The sequence below is a fragment of the Carettochelys insculpta genome, chromosome 20, assembly GCF_033958435.1.
Source record: "Carettochelys insculpta isolate YL-2023 chromosome 20, ASM3395843v1, whole genome shotgun sequence".
Lineage (NCBI taxonomy): Eukaryota > Metazoa > Chordata > Testudines > Carettochelyidae > Carettochelys > Carettochelys insculpta.
The window spans coordinates 19,793,152-19,821,086 of NC_134156.1; the positions used below are offsets into that span (position 1 = coordinate 19,793,152).

The 27,935-nt window shown below is 42.7% G+C and overlaps 1 protein-coding gene across 3 annotated transcripts in view; it reads left to right on the forward strand.

Moving 5' to 3' along the window:
• CEP112 (centrosomal protein 112) overlaps positions 1-27,935 on the forward strand; it is a 401,457-nt gene that overhangs the window by 174,441 nt on the left and 199,081 nt on the right. For all 3 annotated transcript variants that reach the window (XM_075014699.1, XM_075014700.1, XM_075014701.1), the window contains 2 exons: positions 11,817-11,952; positions 24,032-24,139. In XM_075014699.1, coding sequence (XP_074870800.1) covers positions 11,817-11,952; positions 24,032-24,139 — 244 coding nt within the window. The remainder of the gene's footprint in view (positions 1-11,816; positions 11,953-24,031; positions 24,140-27,935) is intronic.

Genomic DNA, 27,935 nt, shown 5'->3' on the forward strand with positions numbered 1-27,935 from the left:
GGAGGTGTGGGGGCCAGCACACAATTCTGCATTGGCTGGGGCCAGCTCCCGCCTCCTATGGAGCTGGGGGGAACAAGGGAGTTGTAAGGCTTCTGTTAACATGATTCAGGCGCCAGTCTTTAGGGGCCCCCATTACAGCCATCCAGCCCCCCAAAATCTTTGCCACTGGGGGAGACTTCTCCCGAGCGACAGCCAGCTCCCAAATGTTTCCCGCCTTTGGAGCCTTCACTGCACACAAGCCAAGACATGCTGCTGTCTGGAAGGATAGACCACACTGTACAGCAGGCAGGTGTTTTTATGGGTGGGAGATAGCCCCACAACTGCATGGCACCTCTAAGGGAGGGGGGGAGTGCCCCCCGTATGAATATGACCCTCAGAGAAGAAGTTTCTTGGCCTTTCATGCAAGCATGACCCCCACATCCAAGCCACCATGTGCTGTGTTGGGGTGAGGGCTAGCCCGCAAGATGAAATGAGTCTCTGGCTCACCTGATTGATCCATGCTGGAGCTCTGTAAAGTAGCTACATGCGATCGCTGTACTGATTGTAAAGAAATGAATTCAAAATGCTGGGCTTCCCATTTCCTCCTTTCTGCTCACGCTCACCTGGAGCGATGACCTGAAAGGACATCTTGAGGGGCATTGCGGGACAGTTTCCCGGCCCAATAAAATCAATTTTAACCCTTGTTAATCTATGCTTTTAGTTCGACATTGCAAATTTGATTTTTGAGTAAGTTTATTGGGAAGTGTACAAAAGTCGGCATTGCAGCCACTTAGAATCTACAGATTGAGCACGGGGGTGTAGACAGAGAGTTTATAAAATCGACAATAGAGCCTTTAATTCAACTTTATCTCCTTGTGTATAGCAGGCTTAAGGCTGCTTGTGTCCTGTGACCTCTGTTTATCATACTAATATTTACTTGTTGTTTCCTTTTACTCCCAGTCTTGTGGTGTCTGTCTGCTGTCCCTTGTCTTATACATAGATTGTAAACTCTATGGAGCAGGAACTGTGTTTATAGTCTGTGTTTGTGTAGCCCCCTTGCACAATGGCTGCTCCTTGAACCATGAGTATGGCTTCTAGGCACTGAGAGAGTACAAATAAACAATAATAGTAATTATATTTAATCATGGTCTCCTCAATTAATCTGCAAAGTATTTCTGCTCAACATAACTAAATTGTATCTGGTCTTTCTCATCAATGCAATGCTACACATGTAGAATTATCTAAATATATTAATGGTTTTACATTATAGTTTGTTAATATCACCCCATAGCTTTTGTAAAACATAATACGTATCTGTGGTTTATGAAAAACATTTAAAATAATTGTATTCTAAATATCATTTGTCACAGCATACTTGAAAGAATGTAAACTAGCTTTTTGATAACAACGTATGCAAAATCTAAACATTTTATATGCAGGATTCATGTTTTCCTCAGCTAGACAAGCCCATATATACTTAAAATCAGAATAAAAATATAAGGTTGTCTACTTTACATTTTTATTTTATTTCTCTTCAGTGATGAATACAGGTTAGAATGCCTTCTAACAACTTCAAAATATTAAAGTGCCCAGGGACAGTGCAGGAATGATGATTTGAAGTCAATAAATATTTCAGCTTCACATTTCAGCCTTTCTTCTTCATTCCTTTGATCTGGCTTTGGTTTAGTTATCATTCCGCTTGAATGACTTCACACTGTCTGTCTTTCTCTCCACACCAAAAAGAAGTGGTTCTGCATATATTCCACATGCTTGAGCTTTGTCATTGTAAGAGATAGCCATAGTTTCCTCATTGTTTTCTGGTAATAACTGCCTCTAAAATAGATTTGACCACATCTAAGACCCAAGCTTTTTAAATCCAATGTATAATTTATATAAAAAGCTATTATTGCATTATCACTGTTTATGAAATGTAATACAGCATGAGAAGTAAAATTGTTTTTTGTGTTTCAGAGATGTCTTCCTAAAACTGAAGAATTATTTTGTTTTTAAAATAAATGGTTCAGAATGTTAACCCCTTAATTTCTAAAGACATACATTATCTTAAGTATTTACTATTTTATGTAGCTGAAGAGTCTGCATTTCTAAAGGCTGAATGAAAGAGAAGCTGTTCTATAAAATTAAGACGTTTTCCCACAGCCACTCCACCCCTACACTCTGAAATACTTGTTGGGCCTTGATCCTGTAAATAGCTACAGGTTGGAGAATTCCTGCACTCGCCAGGACCCCCTTTAATATTAGCGGGATTCTACATAGGACAAGGTCTTCCAGTGCTGATCAGATTGCAGGATTAGGGTCTCACTTTCAATTTTGTGTTTAGAAAAATAATATAAAATCTTAACTAACTGTGGGAAATAGTCATATGTATGGATCTTCTAAAATTTATTTTGTGCATGTGTAAATATGGAAGGGAAAAATTTTACAGCATATTATGGAATATACTCTACCATGAATTTCTGCATTGTTTATTTGTCATAATGGTAATATGTTGAGTAGAATAAATTTTAAATTTGGGATTATATAGCTACTCAACCTTGTGTGCTTTATGATGCCTGTCACATTACGAAAGGCGGGAATCACTACATTTGGGCATTTAGAGAAAATGAGAGGATCAAAAACGTATAACGGCCTGTTTGGAAGATGTTTGTGAGATGAAATTTTGATCTCAATATATCTTTCTTTTAGAAGACATTTTAGTCCTATCCACTTTCTTTATCATTTAAACAAGAAGTCACTGATTATATTTGGTATGTATCAGAGGGGTAGCCAAGTTAGTCTGTATCTTCAAAAACAACAAGAAGTCCTGCTGTACCTTATAACTAACAGATATTTTGGAGCATAAGCTTTCATGAGCAAAGACCCGCTTTGTCAGATGCATGTATAATGTAATATGCTACTGTAAAATGACAGTTATTTGGCTGCATTTTAAGAGATGGATGTTGATTTGTTGGCACAACATTTGAAAATCATTTTGAAATGGCAAGATGGAACTTGTTGCATTTGCCGCACTGCTTAATTTTGTTTTACATATTGATGGATAATTCTGCTACATATTTAGTTTCTATGTAGAGTGTTTTGAACAAAAAATTAGAATCTTGCTTAAATGGAGAGAGACTATGAAAGAAAAAAATTAAAAATATGCAACTGAAATGTTTTCAGAAGGTATAATATTATCCAATTTCATCTTGCGTGCCAGGGGCTTCTCTGCATGCTGCAAACCCAAAGGGAGAGAGAGAGGCTTTGCGCACTGCCTCTACCCCCAGCACAATCCTGCAGCTCCCATTGTCCAGCTTCTGGTTAATGAGAGCTGCCTGTTTGCAAGACGGGCACTGCATGAAAGTACCCCTCCCCCTCTCCCCTGGGCTCACGGTGTTCAGAGCAGCACATAGCTGGGACTGGGGATGGAGCAGGCAGGGAGCGTGGCTGAGGAACTGGTTGGCTGGGAGCCATTGCACCTCCCAGCCAGAGCCTGCTTTTGGCACCCTAGTCCCTTCCACCCCACTGCCCTCTGCTGCACCCCTACTCCATGTAACCCAAACACTTTGCCTCCCCTCTTGTACCATAGCACATGTAACCCAAACTCTCTATACCAGAGGTCAGCAATCCTTCTGAGGTGGTGTGCTGAAATTTGACCTTTTGACAGTCCGAATACCGGTGATACTTTTTAAAGTCACTAATAGTCCTACTTACAACAGCTTCATGAAAAAATAAATAAGGATGCAGATCTTGACCATTAAGGGGTGATTGGTAGTATTAGCTGGTCTTTTGTTAACCCGCAGGTGCCATGGCTTTGAGCAAGCTCCTGGTTGCGTGGCGGAGGAGGGGTGGAGGTGAGACTGAGCTACCACCTCATGTGCCGTTGAAAATCAGCTCACATGCCACTCTTGGTGCCCCCATTTCTACACCCAACCTCCATCCTGAACCCTGCACTTCCTCCATTAATGTCATGGAAGGTTGCGGCCCTTGGCCATTTTTCAAATTCTTGGAGTGCTCCCCCATCAAAAATTATTGCCCACCTTTGTGTTTCACCAATACATATTCATACAGATTCCATTGACTTTCTTGAAGTTACGGTAAATTTGTATCAGTGTACCATAGCCTGCCTCACAGGAGCTACACAGCATTGTGTATAACTCTGTAAAGCACTTCAGAATGTAGTTTAAATGAAACATTATGTAAAATAAAATTGTATGCCTTAGAATATCTTATTCGGTGCCACTTAGCTAAATTATTTGCTGTAATTTCATAGAAAGGAGTGAAGTGATGGTTGGAAAACAAACCAGTCCTGTATGTGGATTTTGCTGTTGGAGCAAAATGACAGTCTTGCTATAGTGTTATGGCACTTTAATAATAATACTCTGATCACTAATTCATCTGAAGACCACAATGCATTTATGAACATACGCAACTATTGAGATGAATAAGATCTGTTTAAATACATGGAAATACTTTACCTGTTACTGACATTCCATTCTTCTTTGAGTGACTATACATACCCATTCCACTGTAGATGAGTGCACACAGAAAGCATGATCATCAGATATTTGACTCTTAGTAGCACCCAGTGGGAGTGGTGCAAGAATCCTCTGGTGCTTCATGCCACTGCACACTAGTATAAAGAGTGGAGCCTTTCCTGAACCCCCTAAATTTCTGTGACAGTTGTTGAAGAGTACGTTCTTGCTATTACAAGGTCTTTCCTTCTAGGTTTACAGAAGTTTAAAATATTTCTAGATAATTTTAAGGTAACACTTGTATTAACTTTTCATTTTTAAGACTTTGGCATTGCTGTTTCCCACCTGGGAACTCGTGCCAGTATCGGGTCATGTGTTGGTCTCTAGGCTTCAAATCTTGTTAGTCTTGCAATAAGCCTGTACTGTCAAGGGATCGTTGGTAAATTATTACTCCCCTGCACTGGACTGGCTCTGATGAAAGTGAGCAGGGATTTCCATTTAGTCCTCACTCAGCCATTCGACGGATGGTATAAATGTGTGCGTAGACCTACCTACACCTGGTGGCATGAACCTAAAATCATGGTAGCTCACGTTGGGATATATAAAAATTAGCTTCTTAATCTACTCTTATTCCCTTGAATGGGCACATAATCCAAGTCAGAATCTGATCCAAAAATTAACGTAAAGGGCATTATCTGGCTTCTGTAGAAAAAGTTCTCAGTAATTTCATTCGTTGCCAAATGCTGACGTTAGGCAAATACGTCAATGTTAAATGGAAGGATTGCTTAAGAGAAGGTTGACTCCTGTGTTACTTTCAAAATTTTTATTTTTAAGGGCATTGAAGTGGCTGGCACATGACAAATCTCAGGACTGTAAATGAAACCATCTGTGTTAATGTTGTCTTCTCAAATATTTTTGACATAGAAAACACTGAAAGGGAGAACAACTTTGCCTTATAGCGGCATGTTTCACACTGAGTTTTAGCACTGACACTATGCTAATACACTAGATATTTCAGATTTTTGTCCTCTGTGTCTGTGCCATTATGTAGCAGGAAAACACACTCTTGCTGTAAAATACATCTTTGTAAAAGAGATTCCTTCTTCTCCATCTATAGATTTCACTAAACTTTAAAAAGCATTAGTCTGCTAAGGACTTATAAAGTGGGTTTCTGCAGCTGCCAGCAATGTAAGAGGACTTGGCAAAGAACTTAGATAATCGTGAATCTGTCTGACTGCTATCATTTTTACTAGAAAAAAATGAGGGAATGTTAGGACCTACAAATTTTCAATGTTATTGAAAAACCCTGAAAAATAACAAATTGAGGGTGTGGATAGGTGGAGGTAAGGAATAAAATTAAAACAAAATTAATCAGCCAGAAATGTTTTGTAAGTGTTTATACATATATAACTGTGTGTGTGTGTGTGAGAGAGAGAGAGAGAGAGAATTCTGAAATGTCATAATGATGGAAAATTTGTGCTTGGTGGGTTCTTAATGTTAACAGTGGGTGGTTTATACATTGGTATCCTAGGGTAGGGTAGATAAGCCATTCTGCAAGGGTTGTCTTTTTATTTAATTTTTTTTTATGGTGCCATTATGGTAGGTATCCAGAGGCCTGGGGATCCCTATTCACAATAATACTGGTTCATGCTACATCTGTGAGAGCCTCTTGAGGTTATTCTATCTCATGTAAATCATTGGACTACCACTATTTTCCTTTGATTTTGAATATCTTACTGCATTTGGTTATCACCTCTAGAAAGTGTGACAAAACTTCTTCTCTGGCTTGGTGGGTCCCACACTTTTTGATGGATTATTTGCCTTGGAGGCTCGCAGCAGCCCTCAGGTTATACACCACCTTGCTGTTTTGTTGAGCTACTCTCATCAGCCTGCATAGCGAAAAGAGAGAGGACCAAATTCCTTAATCTCTGCTACCCCTGCTAGTGACTCAGGCAAGACAAACCACTCCACCACATCAGGCCATCTCCTACGCTATTCAGCATGGGAGGATGTGTGGGAGTGGGAGGCACCCAGGTCTGCCATCTACTCTGGGCTCCTGCCAGGCAGAGACCCTGTAATAGCAGTTACCAACACTGTGTCAAGTTTCTGCTGCTTACAGCAATGATTACCTGGACCACTTCTTCAGCAGTCCCCCAACACCCTCCTTACTGCAGGCTCTTCCCTCTGGTACCTGCTGGCACTTACCACTTTGACTCTCTCCACAGCTCTTTATCTTCTCCACCTCTCACCCAGCACTGAGCCAAGAGAAGAGAGAAGCTTTTTTTATTGCCAGTCACAGCTGGTTCTTTATTGGCTCCAGCTGTTGTCCCTACCCTGGTTCCCTTGAGTTTGCCTGTGTTTTAGCTCCTGACTACCCACAAGCCTCTTAGTTGGCCTCTAGTGTTTTAGTTGGCCTAATTGTCCTGATTGCCCCTTCTAGCAGGCTCCTACTGGTTTTGGACCAGCCCTCACTAGTTTATTCTGAGAACAAAAACTGTTTCAATCTAGGGGTAATATATCTCCCCTGTATCTCTCTTCTATAGTATTCCACCTTAGTTGCACAGCCTGCTGGGCATGTACTTGGCACATGTATGCCCATGGCATTATGAGCACGGGTGTGTACTTGGAATGGTTGACCCCCTAACCCCAAAACTTCCTTCTGTGGCATGAGGGAGGCCCTGGTGCATATCTGTGTTGAATGTGCTAGGCTACAGCCCCTCTTCCGGCTCCTCCAGAACTTTCTGCTGAGGTTCTGGCTGCACTTTTCCCCCGCACGTAATGATCTTTGCACACCTCATCCGTGGCCTCACAAAGTCGTAGGACCTCCTTGTCAGCCTTCTCCTGGCTATGGACAAGATGGCCATTTATAAGACTAGAGAAATGAGGTTGGTTGAGACGGTGTGGGGGAGACAGAAACGAAAGTAGGCCCTGCAGTTGCAATCCATTCATGCATCCAGGCAGAGTTCCTTGGGGTGGTGTCCACTGGTCCCTTGATGCTTTCAGGGACTGGTGGGTGCTGTTTGGGGCACCCTGCCCTTCTTACCTCCCTTGTTTTAACCCTAAGACCTTCACACCTGTTCCTGTTTTCTTTTCAGTTGTATCCCACAATTATTTGGGTCCAGAACCTACTGGATCCATCCATGGGGGGATCTTTTAGTTGTGTGTGGGCTTGCACCCACCCACTACAGTAGTGCCTCAGTTTATGCAAGGGTTGTTTTCCCATGCACCCTTGTGTAACTCAAATTTCACATAAGTCAGGGGGTGGCTTTTTTCCCTGGTGAAACACACATTCTGCAGCTGGGGAAGCAGCAGGAGCACCTGGATCTCCTTTTAAAAGGTAAGTCCTGGGGTTATTGGGGGATGGTTAAGCCTGGCAATGGGTTGGGGCCCTGTGAGGGAGGAAGGGGGGTTAAGCCTGGCGGGGGGTTAGAGCTGCAGGGGGTGGAGTTGAGCCAGAGGTGTGCATGGGTGGTGGGTGGGGCTGGGACTAGGGTTGAACCAGGGCTGTGTGGGTTGAATTGGGGCCGGGGGAAGCGAGATTCTGAGATGCACTTACCTCGTGTTAATTTGAGTTAAGCACAACTCAAAATTGCACATTTCGAGGGTTTACTGTATTTGGATCCCAATGGGATCATTCTTTTATAGCCCTCTGGCCTGACTCTGTCACAGAAGACATTCTAGAAGCCAAGGAGGATGGTTATGAAGAAGCACTAAGGAAAAGTGAATAACATTTTATACTTCATTTACAAGCACATTTCACAGTGCTTCTTTCTCAAATTGCCATCTTAGGCTTTATAGTCAATTGCAATGATTTGTGGTCGTGAAAGACTGCTAGTTCTATTGCCTTGCCCTTTATACACTGACACAAGAGGAATTCGCTGCCTTTTAAAAAAATAAATTGAGGCCAAAGAGTAAATTCACCCTTTTTTTAATATTCATGCCAGTTCAGCTTTAGGGGATTTGAGCGATGTAAGTGTATTATACTGGGCCCCACAACTAGTACAACAGAAAAATAATCTTCAAAGTGAATATTTTAGCGATTCATACAAGGCGCGCTGCTCAACATCTGGGAAAAAATAAATCTGCTCTTACGTTTGTGAACTGCACTACATTGCTTATATGTTTTCCAAGCTCTAATATAAATCTGAAATTCATAACAAGTAGACAATAGTGATGCCCACACCCTTGAAAAACATGGTCTCATTCCTTATTATAATGAGCATGTTGTATCTGTTCATGGGACTAAATCTTTGAAAGAAGGGAGGGTACAAAAATCAGAATTCAAAAGGTTAAATAGCATTCATTGCATTTATTTCAAAGTATTTCAATATGAAAAAATATAGTCTTCAAGGAGACAGATGCATGAAAACTAATTAGGAAGTTCACTAATAGCATAAAGTCTGACACCTTCATTTAAGGTTAGCTTTAGCATCACATTATTGGCTAGACAATGAGTCCAATAGTGTCTTGTCAATCATCAGTGAGGATAGATTTGAATAGTCCTTCTATTTGTTTTCGCTGTTTATCTGGAATTGATGCTAAGGCTTCATGTGGACTGGAGGAGTAAATTGTCTCCCAGGATTCTGTCACCTACGGTAGGGTCCCTGGTGGAGGATTAGAAGGATGTTGAAGTTTCCCTCATCTGGTTTCCTCTAAAGCTAGAATGTCTCCAGTTTCTGTTTTTGTTCTAAGAAATTTGCCTGTGTTTTAGCTCCTGACTACCATATGGTATCGTACAAATCAAAATTGTGAAGCTTCCTATGTGCATTAAATTTAGAGCCAGAAAATCATGTGTTGGTTTTGTCTCATTTACCTGTGTATAATCTTCCGAAAGAGAGAATGCTTTAGTGGTTCTGGTACAGAAGTTTTGAGGTCTTTTCCTGGCTCAGTCACTGACTTGCTGTGTCACTGGACCAGTTGCCTAACCTTTCTGGGTCTCAGGTTTCCTATCAGAAAAATGAAGTTCCCTATGTTACCCACAGCAATATTTTGAGAATAATTCAATAAAGTCTTTAAATCATTTCGAGACTCTTAGGTGGAAGTTACTGCTGAATTTCAGAATGTTATGATTATTTTTATTTTTCTGTCTAAAGTGTGAAACATGACGAAACAAACTATACCAGTAAGTATATGTCAGTGTAAAGGACTTTGGCATCGTGGTTTTAATGAAATATGAGGAAAGTGTGCCTGTTTAAAAGAATATGGGGCATCTACATTGTTCAGGCAAGATCATAGGGAATGCAAAGGAGGGTGAGCCAATTTAATATGTACATAGTTTTAAAAGTAACTGAGAAGCACCACCTAATTTTCATAGGTTAAAATAAGGGGCTTCTACAGAAATAAAAGCGTTTTGTATAAAGAAAAAGCAGCTGGTACTGTGAAAAGAACAAGCTGCTGGTATGTGAGTGGGTTGGAAATGTGGTGCATTAAATTCATGCACAGGATTGGATCTTTATACAGTTCGTAAAAGGAAAATGCACAATGGAAATGTTTTGGCAGAGTATAGAATGTTTGCCTAAGATTTTTATATACCAGTTAACAATATTATGATGAGAGGGGAAAAAAAAGGCTAAGGCAATGAACAAATAAAAACGGCGAAACTGCTTTCACCAGGCTATTTTCAATGTATGAGAAAATTCAGCTAAACATAGTTACATTTACCATGTCTGTCTGTCTGTCTTGTTGTGTCCCTTTCTTTTTTTCACGTGAAGGGAAAATATATTATGTTAAATATAAGGGAATTCCCAGTCTCCTTATGTCTGAGTTGTCCTACAGCAGAAATATTATGTCTGTAGAAATACAGGATATTTTTTCAGATAAATTTTTGTTGGTAGTTGTCTGTGTGTATTTAGCCATAACCTACAGCAGTTATTTGGTTTTTCTTTTTTTGAGGATGGAATTGTCTCCTGCTCCCCCAGCTTGAGAAAATTTGGGATGTGTGTTTTGATGCAGTGTGCTGTGAATGCAACACATTTCAGAATATCAGAACTTGCAGCTCAGACCTTTATAAAAAGATTTCTTATTGGGATATAGCCAGCTTGCTGCTGGCAGGGTGTTGGAAGAGATCAGCTAAGTTGTTTATCCCATCTCTAATGTGACTGATCTCTCTTTTGTATGACAGTCATTTCAGTCAAGATATTTTATGTTCAATGTAAGGGGCTATCTCTGCCTATCAAATGAAAATGTCAGCCAGAACACCCTGATAGATCCATGCCTTGTTTAACTGTTTTCTGTTACCATTTATGCTTCCTTGCTATACCTCTCTATATTCAAAGTTATGTAACTCAATGTTTTTATGCTCTAGCAATTAACATTTAAAATGTAATATTCTTAAACATTCTTAAACTATTAACTTATTTTTCTATCATTCAGAAGTGTGAAACAAAATGTTTAAAAAATATTTACAACATACGATAGTGATATGTCAGTACAGTGGCAGATGCCTGTGAGTTTGCTTATATATGAATATTTGCATGTACACGTTTCAATAGTTTTTGTTGTATCTTATATCAGAGAGGTAGTCATGTTAGTCTGTATCTGCAAAAACAAGGCACCACAGGACTTCTTGTTGTTTTTGTTATGTCTTGATAATTTGTAAATATTTTAAAAATAAAAATGTACAGACTCCTAAAAATAGTATTTCATTCTTGGATCTATTAAGATAATGAGTCTTGGGATAACAAGACATGGAAATTTAACTCATGTCACTTCTGTAAATGCCAAATGAATGTCATAGTATTAAGGTCATCACTGAATAAATCGTTTTGCTAGTCTTTAAAGTGCTACATTTCTGCTGCTTTGTTTTGTATAGTATTAAGGGTTTCACTAGATTTGACTATGCAAGTACCATATGTCTCATTTTTCAGCACTTGACATTCAAGATATTCCAGGCAGTGAATAATCCTGTATCTCCTTCAGCAGAGATGGCGCAGGGGACATGATCTCGGTCAATTAATGGACCAATGTAGTCTTACTGCAAAGCATTTTTTCATTTAAATATCAGTGCAACATACATTATTGTTATTGAGGAAAAGACTGAAGAAAAAGTTTATACATGGCACAATAAAGCTGCATAATTTAAGCTGTCATATATCAGTTTGAAGGCTTTGAAGGTGGTGTTTGTGATCAGTAGTATGTATAAGTTTGCTAAATTCAATAAGAGGAAGTGAAAATTATTCTAGAATTCTTACCCAGCTTAGTGTTCTATTCTTCAAAGTATTACCAAGGAAAGTTTGGCATAAGCTGGGACAGGAAATTGAAATGTGAATGCTATTTTAAACTGATTGGGTTAAAGGCCTTTCTTGTACACCAGCACACTTGTTCTTTTATTTGATACTTGAACTCTGAAAAATTTCTCTGACTTTCTAGGGAGAAGGAGGAGCAGCTGACTCGGGTGACAGAGGTACAGAGGCTGCAGGCCCAGCAGGCAGATGCTGCCCTGGAGGAGTTTAAGCGGCAGGTGGAGCTGAACTCAGAAAAAGTCTATGCTGAAATGAAACAGCAGGTGAGGAGGTCATAATGCCAGCCTTTCTGAAACTCTGTCTCAGTAGGGTAGCATATTCTGATCTTATCATGCTAGAACCATGTGTCACTTGATAGTGCTACATCAAAATCTTTCACAATGTAATGTCTTTGCTAGAAAGTCAGAAGGGGCTGTTAGGAGTTGATTCATCTTTATAACAAAGCCAGAATTGTCATTGTTATACAGCTATCTACAGTTACATTACTGATTAGAGTTTTTCCAGGATTCTGAGCAAAACGTGTTAGTTTATGTACTTTTATGGAACAATATCTGTACTTTCCCACTTTTTCAACTTTTTCTCTCTGGCTATTCTTTTAGGGACACGTCATTCTCCTGTTAATGGGAATTTTACCATAATTTCAAGGAGAGCAAGAGCCAGGCTCATTCTGATTGTAGATAGTGATGTGTAGATAAGTACAGAAGCCCTTTTCCCCACTTGAAAATTACTATTAATGATCATTCATTTGCATATTACTTAGTGTGCTAATCAGTTTATAGAACAAGATTAAGGTATTGACCCCGAGAAGCATAGAGATATTTCATAAGTCAGAATAATGTACAGTAGAATGGAAGGGGATGGGCGGGGGGTGGGAAAAGGGAGAAGCAGGTGCTGGAGTAGCCTAGTAGTGTGATAAAAATGCTTATGGTAGTGCACTTACCTGATTCTGCCTTGTCAACTTGCCTCATCAATGGGATGGGGGAGGGGTAGCTCAGTGGTTTGAACATTGGCTTGCTAAACCTAGGACTTGAGAGTTCAATCCCTGAGGGGGCCATTTAGGGATCTGGGGCAAATAGGTTGGGGGGGGAGGAAAAAGTGTGGGAGGGTGGTGCTTGGCACTGCCAAGAGGGTAGGGGACCAAACTCAATGACCTCCCAAGGTCCCTTCCAGCTACATGAGACATATATCTCCATATTATAAATTAAAGAACATTTGTTTCTTATTACAGATTAGTATGTTGTGATACTATGATGGATGTAAGAGGCAACTGCTAGTAAAGCATCTTTGTGAACACCTCTATAAAAAAGAGATTGTTTCAGTTCTAAGGCTTTCCTCTTGCACTGGAGAGCACTAGAAATAGTGGAATACTGTTGCAGTTGCCACTTCTGGCCATCAACAGATCTCAGTGAAATATTTATTTTTTGTGCTTCAGAATTGTTTGGGATGAAAGGTTCTGTATGAATGTATGGTATGAATATATTTACAGCTTCTTAAAGAAATGTCTTCCCCACGCTCTATCTACAGTTAACTTTTATGTTATACGATATTTTTGTCTCAATATGGAGCCGATTTGCTAAAATCGTGGAAAAAGAATAAAAAAATTATAAACACTTTAAAATAAACAAAATGTAGCATAAATTTGACTGAGATAATATTAGTCAGATATACACATTTTATTCAAAAATTAACTTTTAAATTCATATTAAGGGTAAAATATGAACCAAATATTGGTGAGAAACAAAGCAGTAGTGCTAGAAATGTGAATATGTTGTTGAAACAAATGAAATCCTTTCAACTTTGCATGCAGTCTATATTTTTAAAAATTTCTTTTGTTATGAAATGCTGGTTTTGCTTCTTTCAAAATCTTATGTGTAAAATCAGAAGAGCTATAGGGCATCTGCTCTTTTAGAAGTCCTGTACAGAGAGCAGATAATGGAATTTTGAAATAAAAAATGCCATGAGTCTGTTTTGAAAAGCAACTTTTATTTTGCAAACTAAACCCATGAGGGCAATAAAACAGACCTTAAAATTTGAGTCACTGTCCTACATTTTCCTCTAATCTGATTCTCTCCTTTAGTTCCTCCAATATTTCTTAAAATGGTAAGTTTTACTTCTGCTCCAAGTAAGAAGGGTACTTTAATTCTTTTTGAAGGTATGGTTTCTTGAGCCAGAAAGATTGGGCTCATGATGTAGTTGTTTTCAAGAAAAAATGGTGCTAAATAATCCTGAAAATATATTTATCATGAAGATTTTGACAAGGTTGTTTTTATTTCCTTTAAAAAACAGACAAAATAATGGAAATTTAAAAAACACATTTTACTGAATTACATAAAACTGCCATGCATTTGTTTCATTTTCTGTGTGCAGAAAACCATTCTGTCTCTGTGTTAAAGAGAAAATGTATTTTCAGATAACCAAACTGTTCTTTAATCCAGCTTCATTTATTGATGCCTCAATCCAGGTTCATGGTACCTTCAGCTTCATCCAAAATAAATTGTAAAATTAACAGGATTCAGAAAAAAAACTAGATTATTCATGGAGAGTAGGTCCATGAAGCTCTTGGCTAGGATGGTTGGGAATGCAAAACATTTTATTCACCCAGTGTGGTCATTCGTATGTTCTTATTGAATTGTGATTGTCAAAGGCACTTCCTGAATGACACTTCAAAACCTAACATTCATGTAGGCAAATGTTCACACACTCATGCATTTACTTGCTATTTTCTACAGTTGCTAGTTTTAAAATCAATGCATTCATCCCTCATTAAACGAGTACTTTATTTCTGAGTACTCGCTAAAACGAGGGACACATATACCTACCTTTGTTTGCTAGATGAGTGAACTTCCCCCACTAATACAAGCCTTACCCCACTCCCCACAGACCTAACCCACCTCATCCTGAACCCCCTGCCAGCCCCGCAGAACCAACCTGCAGCAGCCTGAACCCCCCGCCGGCTCCATGGCCTCAACCTGCCTCAGCCTGACCCCCCCACCCCCCCACGGACCCAGCCTGCTGCAGCCTGAACCCCCCACCCTCCCAGCAGACTCAGTGTGCTGCAGCCTGAACCCCCCCACCCTTCCTATGGAACCAACCCTCCGCAGTCTTAACTCCCCCCCCGCACCCCATGGAGCCAACCCACCACCAGGTTTTAACCCTGCCCTCCCGCTCATGGCCCCAAACTGCCCCCAGCCCTTAACCTTCCCCAACACCCCCAAACCCAAGATTCACTTACCTTTCGAAAGCAGTGCCACACACTGCCACTCCTTCGGTGAGTTATGAGCTCTTGGAATGAATCAGAGATCTTTAAATGTATTTTAATGGGAATTTAGTGTCCCTCATGTAAGTTTTCACCTACGAGCAGAAATTTGGGGACTAATTGTGCTTGTATAGCGAGGGATGAGTGTAGTTTAGGGTGCATTATTGAAAATGTGGCTGTGTGTACACCTCTTTGCTCCAACAGGCTGCCCTAGTTGTTGTTGTCATTTGTGATCCTCTCTTTCTTTATTATTTATATTACGCTTTAACCTAGAAAGCTGAAACAGAATTGGAGCTCTCTGTCTTAGGAATTGAAAAATAGACAGGAAATCCTTACCTTGTCCTGAGGAGCTTATAGTTTGTAGCATTCATATAATGGCTTCTGCTCAGTATTAAACTCATATCCTTGACAAAGAAATAACTACTCAATGATCATCAGCTTGTTACGGTGAGTGAGTTTGTGTGTTCCAAAGAACCTGAGAGCGATGCTGTAGGGAGTGTCATATTCCCAGCAGGGTCACACATGGCGGCAAGGTCAAGAGGGAGGGTCCAGATGAAGAATGATCCTAAAAGTCCTCAATGGCAGAACAGGCAGAGGATAGCAAGGGTAATGCAACAACAACTCTGCAGGTGGATGAAGGCTGCATGAGACATGATACTCCCAGTCATTGTGGATCCCGTGCCATTGGACTTGAGCCTTCTCTCCATCAAGAATCATGTGGTGGCTGCAGTGCTATAGTCCTCCCACATTAAAAGAATACGCACAAGCATCTTCCTCCGCATACTACTCTCCTAAACTTAAGCCCTATTGTGACTGGCGAAACATTATGGGAGCAGGATTGTTGACATCTGGAAGCTTTTAGTCATGGTCCAACACATAAGCAGTGGACGTAAGTATCAGCTGTTTCTTTTTGAGAACTGAGGTGGTTTAACCATCTGGCTGCTGCATCCATGACTGAGCAGCCCTCTTTAGGATCTGCTCTACTCACCCCATATGGGGAGGATGATAGAAAAGGTGGCTTAAACATTGTCCATCTCAACCCTCCTGACTGCATAACCACAGCCAGTGGGTTCACTTCAGTGCAGTCAAAATTGAACAGTAAAATTTGGAATGTTGGACTCTAATGGACAACTCAGATAGTGAACAACCCAAAAGATGCACAGCAGTTATTGCCCACAAGCGGTGATGATTCAGCATTTATATAGCTGCCCTAGCAGAAACGCATAGACCAGAAAGACAGCCAAGGGAAGGTGGAGGGTACACATCCTTCTGGAAAGGAACCCCACAGAAAGAAAAAAGAGTTCATGGAGTAGGATTTGCTATCAAAAATGAACTGACCAGAGATCTTATCTGAAGCCCACGTTGGCTTCAATGAGCATCTCATGACTCTCTGCTTGAAGCTTGCCAAAAACCAACAGGCAACTGTCATCAGTGCTTATGTACCAACTCTAGATGCTGAAGATGGTATGAAGGAGAATTTCTATACCCAGTTGGACACAGTCCTGAAAGACATCCTCAAAGAAGACAAGATTATTCTCTTGGGGGGATTTCAGTATCAGGCTGAGAAAAGACACAGACCAATGGCAGACTAGCACTGGGAAAGAAGTAGTTGGCAACAGCAGCTCCAGTGGAGGAGTACTCCTTATGGAAAGTGCAGCACATGAGGTCATCATCACAAATACTGTCTTCCACCAGAAAACCAAATTTAAAACATCATGGCAGCATCCTCGATAGAAGCACTGGCACCTCATAGACTTTGTCGCTGTTCCCTCTCAGGATCAACATGATGTCCTTCTCACACATGCAATGACTAGTGCTGATGACTGCTGGACCAATCACCGCCTTATTCTATGCACAACAGTGATTAGGATCGTCACCAAATGGAGAAGACGGAGGAAACAGATCCGACAAAAGATCAACCTACAAGGCTTGAAGGACCCTGTTAGATGAATTGATTTGCAGATAGCACTCCAAAGGAAGCTGATGACAGTACTCCCTAAAGATGTGGAAGAACACTGGTGTCAATTGAAAAATGCCATCATTGGAACTGGTGGGGAAACCATTAGCTACTAGTCTAGGAAGCATCAGAACTGGTTTGAAGAGAACAAAGTAGATATTGAATGCCTGATTGAGGCAAAAAGGAAAGCTGTTAGGGCCTGGCAAAGCGACTTCAACTACACAATGAAGATGGAAGTGCATGCCAAGGCAGAAGTCCAATGTAAAATAAGGACTCTGAAAAATTAGTGGTGGACTGAGACATCAACGATACAAGAGGTTTCTGAGTGCTACCAAAGCTATTTGTGGACTAAGAAACCATGGAATCAGTCCCCTGAGATCAAAGGATGGTACCCAACTCTTGAAAGACAGTGAAGGCATTACTTCTCACAGGAGGAAGCTCTATAATGAGTTCTTGAACACCCCTGCAGCAAGGCAACTGGACTAGACGGAATCCCCACCCAAGTTTTCGAAGAAGGCAGGCCAGAGCTCCACAAACAACTCCACCTCCTGATTCTTAATATCTGGCATATGGAGCAGATGCCATGAGATTTCAGAGACACACTGATCATCAGTCTCTTCAAGAAGGACAACAAGTTGGACTCTGGCAACTATCGTGGCATCTCCCTCCTGGTGATGGCAGGGAAAATCTTAGCATGAACTCCTGCAAACCAACTCCAGCCACTCTCGGAAGAAATTCTCCCAGAATCCCAGTGTGGCTTCTGACCATTCTGAGGAACAGCGGACATGGTCTTCACTACCCCGCACTTGCAAGAAAAATGTCATGAACAAAACCAAACATGAGTTACATCGACCTGACCAAAGCATTCGACTCAGTCAGTCATAGCGCCCTGTGGACCATCCTCTCAATGATCGGCTGCCCCAAAAAGTTCGTTTGCATCTTGAGGCTGCTTCATGACATCATGACTACCTCAGTACTAAGCAACTGTGGATCCCAAAGTGACCCCTTTGAGGTCAAAATGGGAGTCAAACAAGGCTGCATTATTGCCCCATTACTGTTCTGTGTCTTCATTGCCATAACCTTTCACCTCATTGATGGCAAGCTTCCAGATGGCATGAAGATTTTCTATAGAATGAACAGGAACCTTTTCAGCCTTAGGAGACTGAAGGCTAAAAGAAAGACTTCCACTACCTCGATCATGGAGCTCCAATATGCGTATGACAATAAGGTGGTTGTTCTTGCTCCCGCAGCCCTTCACACCATCTTAAGTGCCTTCACTGAACCATATGAGAACCTTGGCCTCACACTGAACGTCAAAAAGACTAAGGTGCTCCACCAACCCTTGCTGAAGGGACAATCTCATGTACCTTCTATTGAAGTTAATGGAGAACGGCTGGAAGATCTGGAGCACTTCCCATACCTCGGAAGTCATCTTTCCTCTAAAGTCAATTTCCTTGCAAAAATCCAGCATTGTCTGAGCCGTGCAAGCTCTGCTTTTGCCCGCTTAAGATAAAGGGTTTTCAAAAACTGGGACATCTATCTCAAGACAAAGCTTCTTGTATAACCGTGCGGTGGTTGTTCCAGCGCTCTTGTATGCATGTGAAGCCTGGACAACATACAAGTGTCATTTGAAGGCACATGAATATTATCAATGCTGCCTTAGGAGAATCCAAAATTTCTCTTGGAAGGCTAGGTACACAAACACCAGAATCCTGGAAGAGTTGAACATGGTCAGCATTGAAGCCATTATGATTCATCAACATCTTTGTTGGACTGGTCACATTGTTCAGGTGTCTGATTAGTGCCTCTCAAAACAGTTTGTTTTCTGAGGTGGACTAAGGACAGAGGAGCTTTGGGGGCCAGCAGAAGTGATATAAGGACATACTGAAAGCACACAGGAAAAAGTGTAGTGTTGGTGTTGACACTTGGGAGCACTGTGCCCAAGACTGTCCACAGTGGAGAACAGTAATCTCTGAGGGGGTAGTGCAGTTTGAGAGGTCTCCCTATAGTGCAGATGAGGAGAAGTGGAGAAGAAGAAAAGAGCATCAAAAACTGCCCCACACTCCTCCAATAGCTATCAACACTTGCCCCTTCTGTGATAAGTTCTGCTGTTAAAACTTAAACATACTGAGACAAACTCTCTGCTCTCATTTAAACCAATGTTTATCTTGACCGACACCATTGAACCTAGACTATAGGAACCATTTGAGATCAGTCAGGTGGGTGAAGTTGAAGGCTGTGCTAGGCACCGTTTACTTTAATTGATTTTGTGACAGTTGTAGATTACCATTGATTTTGTGAGAGTTTGTAGACTATCAATATCAAGCTCCCAGGGAACAAATAGGAACATTAAGAGCTGATGAGCATCACCTTCGTTGGAGATAGTCCTATTGATTGTTGTTGATTATTGTAGTATTATTATTTGGTATGTAAGAGCTGTGTTGTGTTTGTCTGAGTAAAATATGTAATAGTTTAGGGGTGGGTTTTTGATAGAGGAATATTTTTGGGACTTATACAGTTGAAAATATAGCAGGCATTCATTTAATTTGTGGTCTAATTTGTTCTGCTCTCAGTACAACAGAAATGCATCTCTCTCTCTGGCCATAATTTATTAATACTTGATCTGTCTGACTATTGTGGCAAAACTTGACATATTTGGGGACAATCATCATTTTGGCAACTCATTGATGTAAACAAATTTCCAACCATCTCTCTAGTTTTTCCGCCCCCATTTCAATTACAAAATGCTTAGTTAGGCACAGTAGAATGTCAGTTTATTTCTTGGACTTCATTGGAAAGAATTAGGCTGCATCTACACCTTGAGATAAATTCAAATTTAAGGTAGTTATCTCAATATTACCATCTGACTGTCTCCACTGTAAATACCATTGGCTTGATTTAGGCAGCACTGATATTGAGATTACTATATCGCAATTACCTTATGGATATAGCATCAAGCTCTAATTCAGAAGTTTGATTAAAGGCCAGTGTGGAAGCACCACGTCTAAAATCGAATTTGTTAGCCTCCAGAGGCGTCCTGTACGTAACCCACAATGTCCTTCAGTGCACTGCTCTGGCTGCTGCTCTCCAGGTACACAGGAATTAGGTAACAGGAAGACGGTGAATTTCCAATTGGGACCAAGAAGCTGGTGGCTGTGGGCTCATGTTTGTATGAGAGACTGAGAAACATCTTTCTTTCTTCTCTATTAGCACTGTGAGTGCATCTACCCATTGCAAATAGACCCTGGATGGAGTTTGTGGTTCTGTCTCTACACTTCGTATTTTTTTCTGTGCTGCCTGGCACCAGCTGCAGCCCCACTGCACCACGTGGCAGCAAGGCCATTGTAAGAGTCATGCTTGCATAAGAGGTGGAGAAACTTCTCAGCAGTTTACACTTGTGCACACACCTCCCTCCTTCCCCCAGAGGCGGCACATAGTCGGGGTCTTTCCTGCACTCAGCCACATCATGTGGGTAGCCCCAACCCAATGAAAAGATGTGCCTGACTTTCAGTGCTGATCATGCTTCCGGGCAGCACCATGTCCTAGATTGCACACGTTTAGGGCTCCAAGGGCAGGAAAGATTTTCTGGGGCTTGCTGCCGCCGAGGGGGGAAGTCTCTCCTGGCAGCTAAGATATTTGGGGGGGACTAATTTAACTGGCCTCCCACTGACCCCCCCCATGCCCTTAGCAAGGGACTCATGGGGCTTGCTGCCGCCAGAGAGGGGGGTGGGGAGTCTCTCCCACTGGCTAAGATACTTGTGGGGACTACTTCAACAACTTTAACATTTCAATGACTCTGCAACAGCAGACCACAGCCCCCCACCGCCACCAAATACATTTGCAGGGGCTTGCTGTCCATTGCTGACACCTGCTGCTTGGCTATTTGTTACAAAATCTTTTGCTGAACATTTCCTATCTGTCTTCATGTTTTGTCCCCCTCTACCCCCTCCAAAAAAATACCCACAGGGTAGAAGGCCAGTTGAGATTCCTGTTTCCATTATAAGTTCAGCGTATGGGATTTCAGTGCCATCCACTGTGGTGGTAATGTCTGTGTAGTGAAGAGGGAAGGCAAAGATATATTTTCCTAGACTTTCCTATCGTCTTTCTTCTTACTTTGCGAATACAATCTGTCCCTGTGTTATTTTCAGGGATCAGATGCAATCATGGGAGGGGGGGCAGTCAGTGGATGGCCAGTTGAGAACACAACTTTTGCACGGAAGCCTTATAGTGCACCAGAAAGCCCAAGACCCTCCCCTCAGCAACTCTCTTGTTTCAAGGGAGGTTTAGGATGGACATTTGGAAAAACTGTGGCAAGGGAGAGGGAAGGAGGGTGAGAGCCTGTTGGAGCTGGGACACAGTTTAAATGCCTCATCTCAGCTCCAGTGGGCTGGCGGGGAGAGGAGCTGACTTTCAGTGGTTACTCATTTACTCAACGACTTTCAGTGGTTACTCATTTACTCAACATCCCTAGCATGACATTGAGCAGGTTTTCAAAATGTGTCTGTGCTCCCTGTTGAAGATAGTATATTCTGTCATGGATTTGAAACATTAAAGCGTTTGATCCTTGTTTAGCTTGTTGTATGCACTATGTTGCAAACCTCTCTAGTAAGATTGTAACCATAGTAAATGTAAATAAATGTCACATTTATAAGCAATATATTCGGCTGAAAAAAGTTTGTGTGCAATGGAATTGTTTGTCTCACTGAAGTGTGCTGTGAAGACGCAGCAAAATTGATCTCTCTGGGCTTGGCCTTCAACCCTGGTACCACATGGAGTAAGGCGTGTTGGCACGAGCCCAAAGAACTCTTCAACCCTGCTATCACATGGAGTAAGTCGTGTTGGCACGAGCCCAAAGAGCCTGATCTACGCCACAAAATAAAATCAGTTCTGATGGCGTAGCTAGAATTGCATATCTGGGATCGACATTGTTCCTTGGTATAGATCAGGCCTAAGTTTCAAGTAAGTACTTCAGAGAAACGGCACTGAAGCTCTCTTTGCACCCATCCTTTCTCATTTTCCCTCCACACATGCACCCAATTCTTAAATAAGCTACATGTGACAAAGTGATGCAATACTGGCACAAATGCCATTGCTTTCACCTAGCTGGATAGAGCATAGAATGACCTACTGGCATCACAAAGTGGAATCTTTAGTAACTATAGCAACACTGGACTCTGAACTTCACTGCAAATATTAAACATTTGAAACCTTCTTTTCATTGTATTTTTATTTAAGGAAGTTACAAATGGATTGGGGTCTGGCATTATCAGTTAGTACAAACAATATTCGGTTTGTTTATTCATATAATTTATGATTTGTGATATTTACTTACCATCTGCTTCTTATTTTTCAATAAGCTCATGGTTATTAAGTCATCTGATGTCCATTAGATGGGTGACTGAAACAATTTCAACTTTAAGCTCAGTTTTGTTTTTTCCTGATGTAGGTGCCTGTCCTGCTATAAAACTTCTTTTATTGTTGTTTATTTGGGTATAAATGTACTGATATTTTCACGTGTGCTGCTTCCAATATTAGTCAATTGATTTTAATAGCATACGCTGCATGGTACATCAAAGACAAAGGGAGAAAAATCAGATTAGTTTATAGAAGTCTAGATTAAAAGCTCTATATACACATCACTCACAAAAGAATTTACAAAGCCAAATAGTAACTGCCAAAAATGAATAAACAGAATACGTGACAATGTTTTGGCACTAGTATTTGTTGGGCTTGGCACAGAAGAATCAGAAAACCTCATTGCACTTATGGCCAATATGCATATTCTGTGCTAGAGACTAAATAACAGAAACATATTATTGGATCTGTAGAGTTTATGTATTCTTTTATTTGTATACATCTTCTGTGTTGATTTTTAGAAAAATTTCACTGTTAAAAAGATTATTTTAATATTTTGGCCTTTATTTTGTTTAACTTCATTTTTATAAAGTGTAGTTGAAGAAAACTAAGGGGCCTCCTTTTCTTTGATGTATCAGATGGTGAAATGGTGGGCTGCAAGGATATTTCTAGACTGGATTGGAAGGAAGAGAGAAGGTGATGATAATAATGGAGGCCCTTTTTTTAAAGGGTTTGCTCTGGGATGGAGGGCATGGAAGCTCTCGAGGCATTGCTGTTAGTATCCTACCTGCACCCGAGTGTTCTTTACTCGCCTCTCAGTGCTGCAATTTGCCCTCTTCGTATATCTGAGAAAACAATTTCTAGCCATGCATTTTCCCCTTAATGTGAGGTAACTTTTATTTAACTTCCCCATGGTTAGTGATCACTTTCCTCCTCTTTATCTGGCTTAGCAGTGGCATTTGAGCCTATTGGCAAACACATGTATGGGAACTCTATTAGGCCAAATACAATTGGGATCCAGAAAATCATTGCTTTTCTTCTTGTGGTATAGACAGTGGACTTGCAGTGAAATGTGGATTCCTGATATTTATAGTCCCCTTCCCTCTTCTGCTCCCTTTTGGAGCGTACTGCTACTTATGTTGAGACATAGATCTAAAAGTGAATAAGAAGTGAGGTGTCATTATTGTATTTACTTAAACCCATGGGAACATGATACAGAACTAACAGTTGTGTTCTTGTTACAAAAGCCTTTGTTAACTGAGTTCTGAAATTGCTTCCGTGGTACCATATATGGGAATATGGGTGACTTGCTATTCATAGGCCATGATTGTTTTCCAAGAACTTGCTGCCAAATAATTCTCATTTTACGTTTACTGATTCTAAGGTAAATTTATTTTAAATGTTTCATTTGTGCATCCAGTTTGGAGCATTACTTCCCCTAAATTTCCACACGCAGTTTATTTAAATAAAGATTTTTAGCGGTATTTATGTATTATATTCCATTGTTTTTTTGTGGGCTGTCACAGTTGCTAAATGAAAAGGAAGACCTTACATGCTGATCAGAGAGAAGTATGATATAGGTGATATATTTGTGTAACTAACCTTCCACATGCTGGTATGTTCATTTCCACTCCTTACGAATGAATTTTTTTTATTATTGATATTATTTTTATTATTATTATCTTCAGGTCTTTGACTAGCAATCAGAAATGTGTCAAAATGTGTTTGGAACTAATACATTTAAAAACAAAGTATCTCTTTATTTACTTTATAGATGGAAAAGGTGGAATCAGATCTAAGCAGATCAAAATCTCTCCGTGAAAAGCAGTCCAAAGAATTTTCTTGGCAGTTGGAAGAACTCAAACAAAGATATGAGCAACAGGTCAGTCTGCCATTTTTATTTGGTAAGACCAAATGTGTGAAGTAATATTTTTACTAGGTTAACTCATGCTGGTGAAAAAGACAAGCATTTGAGCTCCAAATAGCTGAAGAGAGTGAGTTAGTTCAATAAAATATATTATCTCACCCACATTTGTCCCTCTAATATCCTGGGACCAACACAGCTGCAGTTATATTGTAAGCATAGTTATTTGATGTTATTTGTGTTTTCAGGGTAGGTCTATTCCATTGTCCAGTCTAGTCGTCTTCTAACTTGTTCATTGTGTTGACATTCATTCCTTTCTGTCAAAGCTTGTGCCTCTCTTCAAAATCACACATTAAATAGAAAAACTCCTTGGTTCTGCTACCTCTCTGCTGTATTTGGGAACTATTTACTAAAGGATTCCCAGCCTTGCAAAAATAAAAAATGGCTTAACTACCCCATCTATTTTTCCCTTATTAAAAAGTAGTTAATTTAGTTCTTCTTTGAGTGATGTCCCTGTGGGTTCTCTACTGTAGGTGCTGGGCTCGTCCCTGCACTGCAGATTGGAGATTCTTCTACCTGTATTCAGCTGGTCTGTGCGTACGCTGCTGCTGCGTCTCTCCGTTCACGCTGTTTAGATCACAAGTGCAGACCAGCTCAAGCCAGTTCCTTCTCAACTGCCTCAGGCTGCAAACGGAGCTAACTGTCTGTCTGCATTGAAGTCATGAGACTTAGAAAACTTCTACTTTTTTCCATAGTTCTTGTCATTCTCTCTTCAGTTCTTTGTCGTTTTTCCTTTTTTCTTGCCTTAAAAAAAAAAAAAAGAGAGAGACCGAATCTGTTATCATTAAAAGTTGTTCTTTAATACCTATAGTTACTGTATAGTTAAGGTTTCTTCGTAGCGATATTCAGAGTTACTGTTCAACGTTTGATTTGTATTACTGACTATGCCTAATTCACAAGGCTTTAAGAACTGTGAATGGTGCCGTGAAACCATGCCTGCCTTGGATGGTCACTCCGAGTGAATTCGTTGCCTGGGAGAGGGTTATATCCCTCAGAAGTGCCAGCATTGCTCTAAACTAATGGCCAGGGAATGGCGTGATCGTGAGATGCTCCTCAAGATGATATTGTTTGATGAGGCCCTTCAGCGCTCTCCTGACAAGACTGCAAAGGGACTGGAGCAGCCCAAACTTAAACTCAGGGCTTCCTCTTCAACTGCCAATCCCACTAAGAAATCCAAGGCTTTGAGGACCAGAGTGAAAACCTACATCTCCACCACCACCTTTCAGAGTTCTAAGGCGACCGACAGTGGCAAACCATCCAAGCCTATGCTGATGGCACTGAATCTGAAATTGAATGAGCAGATAACTCTTCCGAAGTGCCCGATGCCTAACACACTATACCGTAGGTGTCCTCAGTACCAACTGCTGTACCTGCTCCGACCCCAGTGCTGGGTATGGTACCATCACCAGGCCTGCCAGTGGCCACAGCACCACCAGTACTGGTCTCACCATGCCAATCCCTGGGCCCCTCGGTACATAGACTGTCAGCACCGGACGTCCTCCTTGATACGGCACTGATGAAATCGTGGTACCATAGAGGTAGCCCTCGGTCACCATCGCCAACCTTCTCTACGGCTCCTGCCTCTCTGGATGTGTTGGCAATAAGGCTGCCTCGATGTGATGGAGTGAGGGGAGTGCCTGTGTGAGTCAGGCTGGATGTCTGAGAAAAGCAGAGCAGTTCCCAGTGGCTAAGGATGACCCTGGGGCTACAACTGGCAGGTAACACCTCTGCCCTGAGCAAAGAGGAGGGAGGAGCTGAGCTGGTTTTGAATCGGGGGGCGGCAGTTAGAGGTTAGGGGAAGAGAGAGCTGGAAGGCAGCCAGCCTGAGGAGGGGGAAAGCTACACCCCAGAGGGGCACCCCTTGGGGTCTTCTTCCCAGGATGGGTTGGAAGGACTGTCTCTGGCTGCTGTACTGTCGCTTCTGTGAGAAACTGGGCATCTGTTGCCTAATAAACCTCCTGTTGTACCTGCCGAGTGAGTGTCACTCCTGCCAGCGGACGGGGTGCAGTGCAGGGGGACCCCTGAACCCCATCACACTCCCCTTGTAGCCCTCAATATTATGAGCTACATTTAACTGCTGTCCCCCTTCCTGACCCAAACACATGAACATGGGGCACGTTGCAGATGTAAGCCGCGTCTACACGTGCACGCTACTTCGAAGTAGCGGCACCAACTTCGAAATAGTGCCCGTCACGGCTACACGTGTTGGGCGCTATTTCAAAGTTAACGTTGATGTTAGGTGGCGAGACGTCGAAGTTGCTAACCCCATGAGGGGATGGGAATAGCGCCCTACTTCGACGTTCAACGTCGAAGTAGGGAATGTGTAGTCGTTGCGTGTCCCGCAACATCGAAATTGCGGGGTCCTCCATGGCGGCCATCAGCTGAGGGGTTGAGAGACGCTCTCTCCAGCCCCTGAGCTCAATGGTGGCCCCGTGGAGCGGCCCTTTAAAGGTCCCCGCCCCCTGCCTTCCTGTGCAGGAAGCTGAGAGAGCGTGCAGGCAGGAGCAGTAACACGCGGCTAGCCTGCACGCTCCTCCGCAGCCACACACACCCCCACCCGCCGTGATGGCCACCCGCCAGCCCCCCCAGCGCCCCCAGGGGACCCCCCCCCAAGGGGAGCCAGGGCTCACAGCCCAGCAGCCAGGCGGGGAAGTGGCAGCGGGGCCCCTCCTGGGCGGAGGCCGAGCTTCGGGACCTGGTGGGGCTCTGGAGCGAGGAGGAGGTGCTCCAGGTAATGGGGAGAAAGAGGCGGAACGCGGATGCGTTCACTCGGCTGGCCAAGGGCCTGGCTGCCCGGGGTCACCCTGCCCGCACTCCGGATCATGTCCGGAGTAAAGTGAAGGAGCTCCTGCAGGGTTACGCCCGGGCCCGGGATGCGGCCAGCCGATCTGGGGCCGCCCCCGTCACTTGCCCCTTTTACAGGGAGCTCAGGGCCATCCTGGGCCCCCGGCACACCTCCTCCCCTCCGGCCACTCTTGATACCTCGGCTGAGGAGCCCCAGCAGGCCCCGGAGGTGGAGTCCACCCCAGATGCAAGCCCCGCACCCCAGGGGCCCCCCCAGGAGCCCACCCCCAGAGCACCAGAGGAGGAGGAGGAGGAGAGGGACTCTTCTTCCCGTGACGCCGGCCTCCACATCATCCTCCCATCCAGGAGCTCCAGCCGGGTGTCCGCCCTCCGGGTGTCCCCCGACCGTGGGAGTGGACCGTCAGGTATGTATCCTCCCGGTGCACACCCCCGGGGTTGAGGCGTGGGGGTAATAGATATGACCAGGGCCCTCCACATGCCCAGATGATGATGGCCCCAAGGACAGCAGTGACATGTCCCTCAGAAGAGTGCATCAGCCCCTGCCCCCCCCAGCACGACAGTGCCATGCCCCATCCCCGGGGCTGGGGGGAGCGGAACCTCTAGGGTCCCCCACGGGGAGTGGGTGGGACACCCAGCAGCAGCAGCATGTGATGGAGTGGGGGGAGTGCAAATGCGAGACTCAGGCTAGATATGAGAAACAAGCTAAATAGCTCCCAGTGGCTAAGGATGATCTTGGGGCTACAGCTAGCAGGTTACACCTCTGCCCTGAACAAAGAGGAGGGAGGAGCCGAGCTGGGTTTGAATCAGGAGCGGCAGTTAGAGGCTAGGGGAAGGGAGAGCTAGAATGCAGCCAGCCTGAGGAGGGGGAAAGCTACACCCCAGAGGGGCACCCCTCGGGGTCTTCTCCCCAGGATGGGTTGGAGGGACCGTCTCTGACTGCTGTACTGTT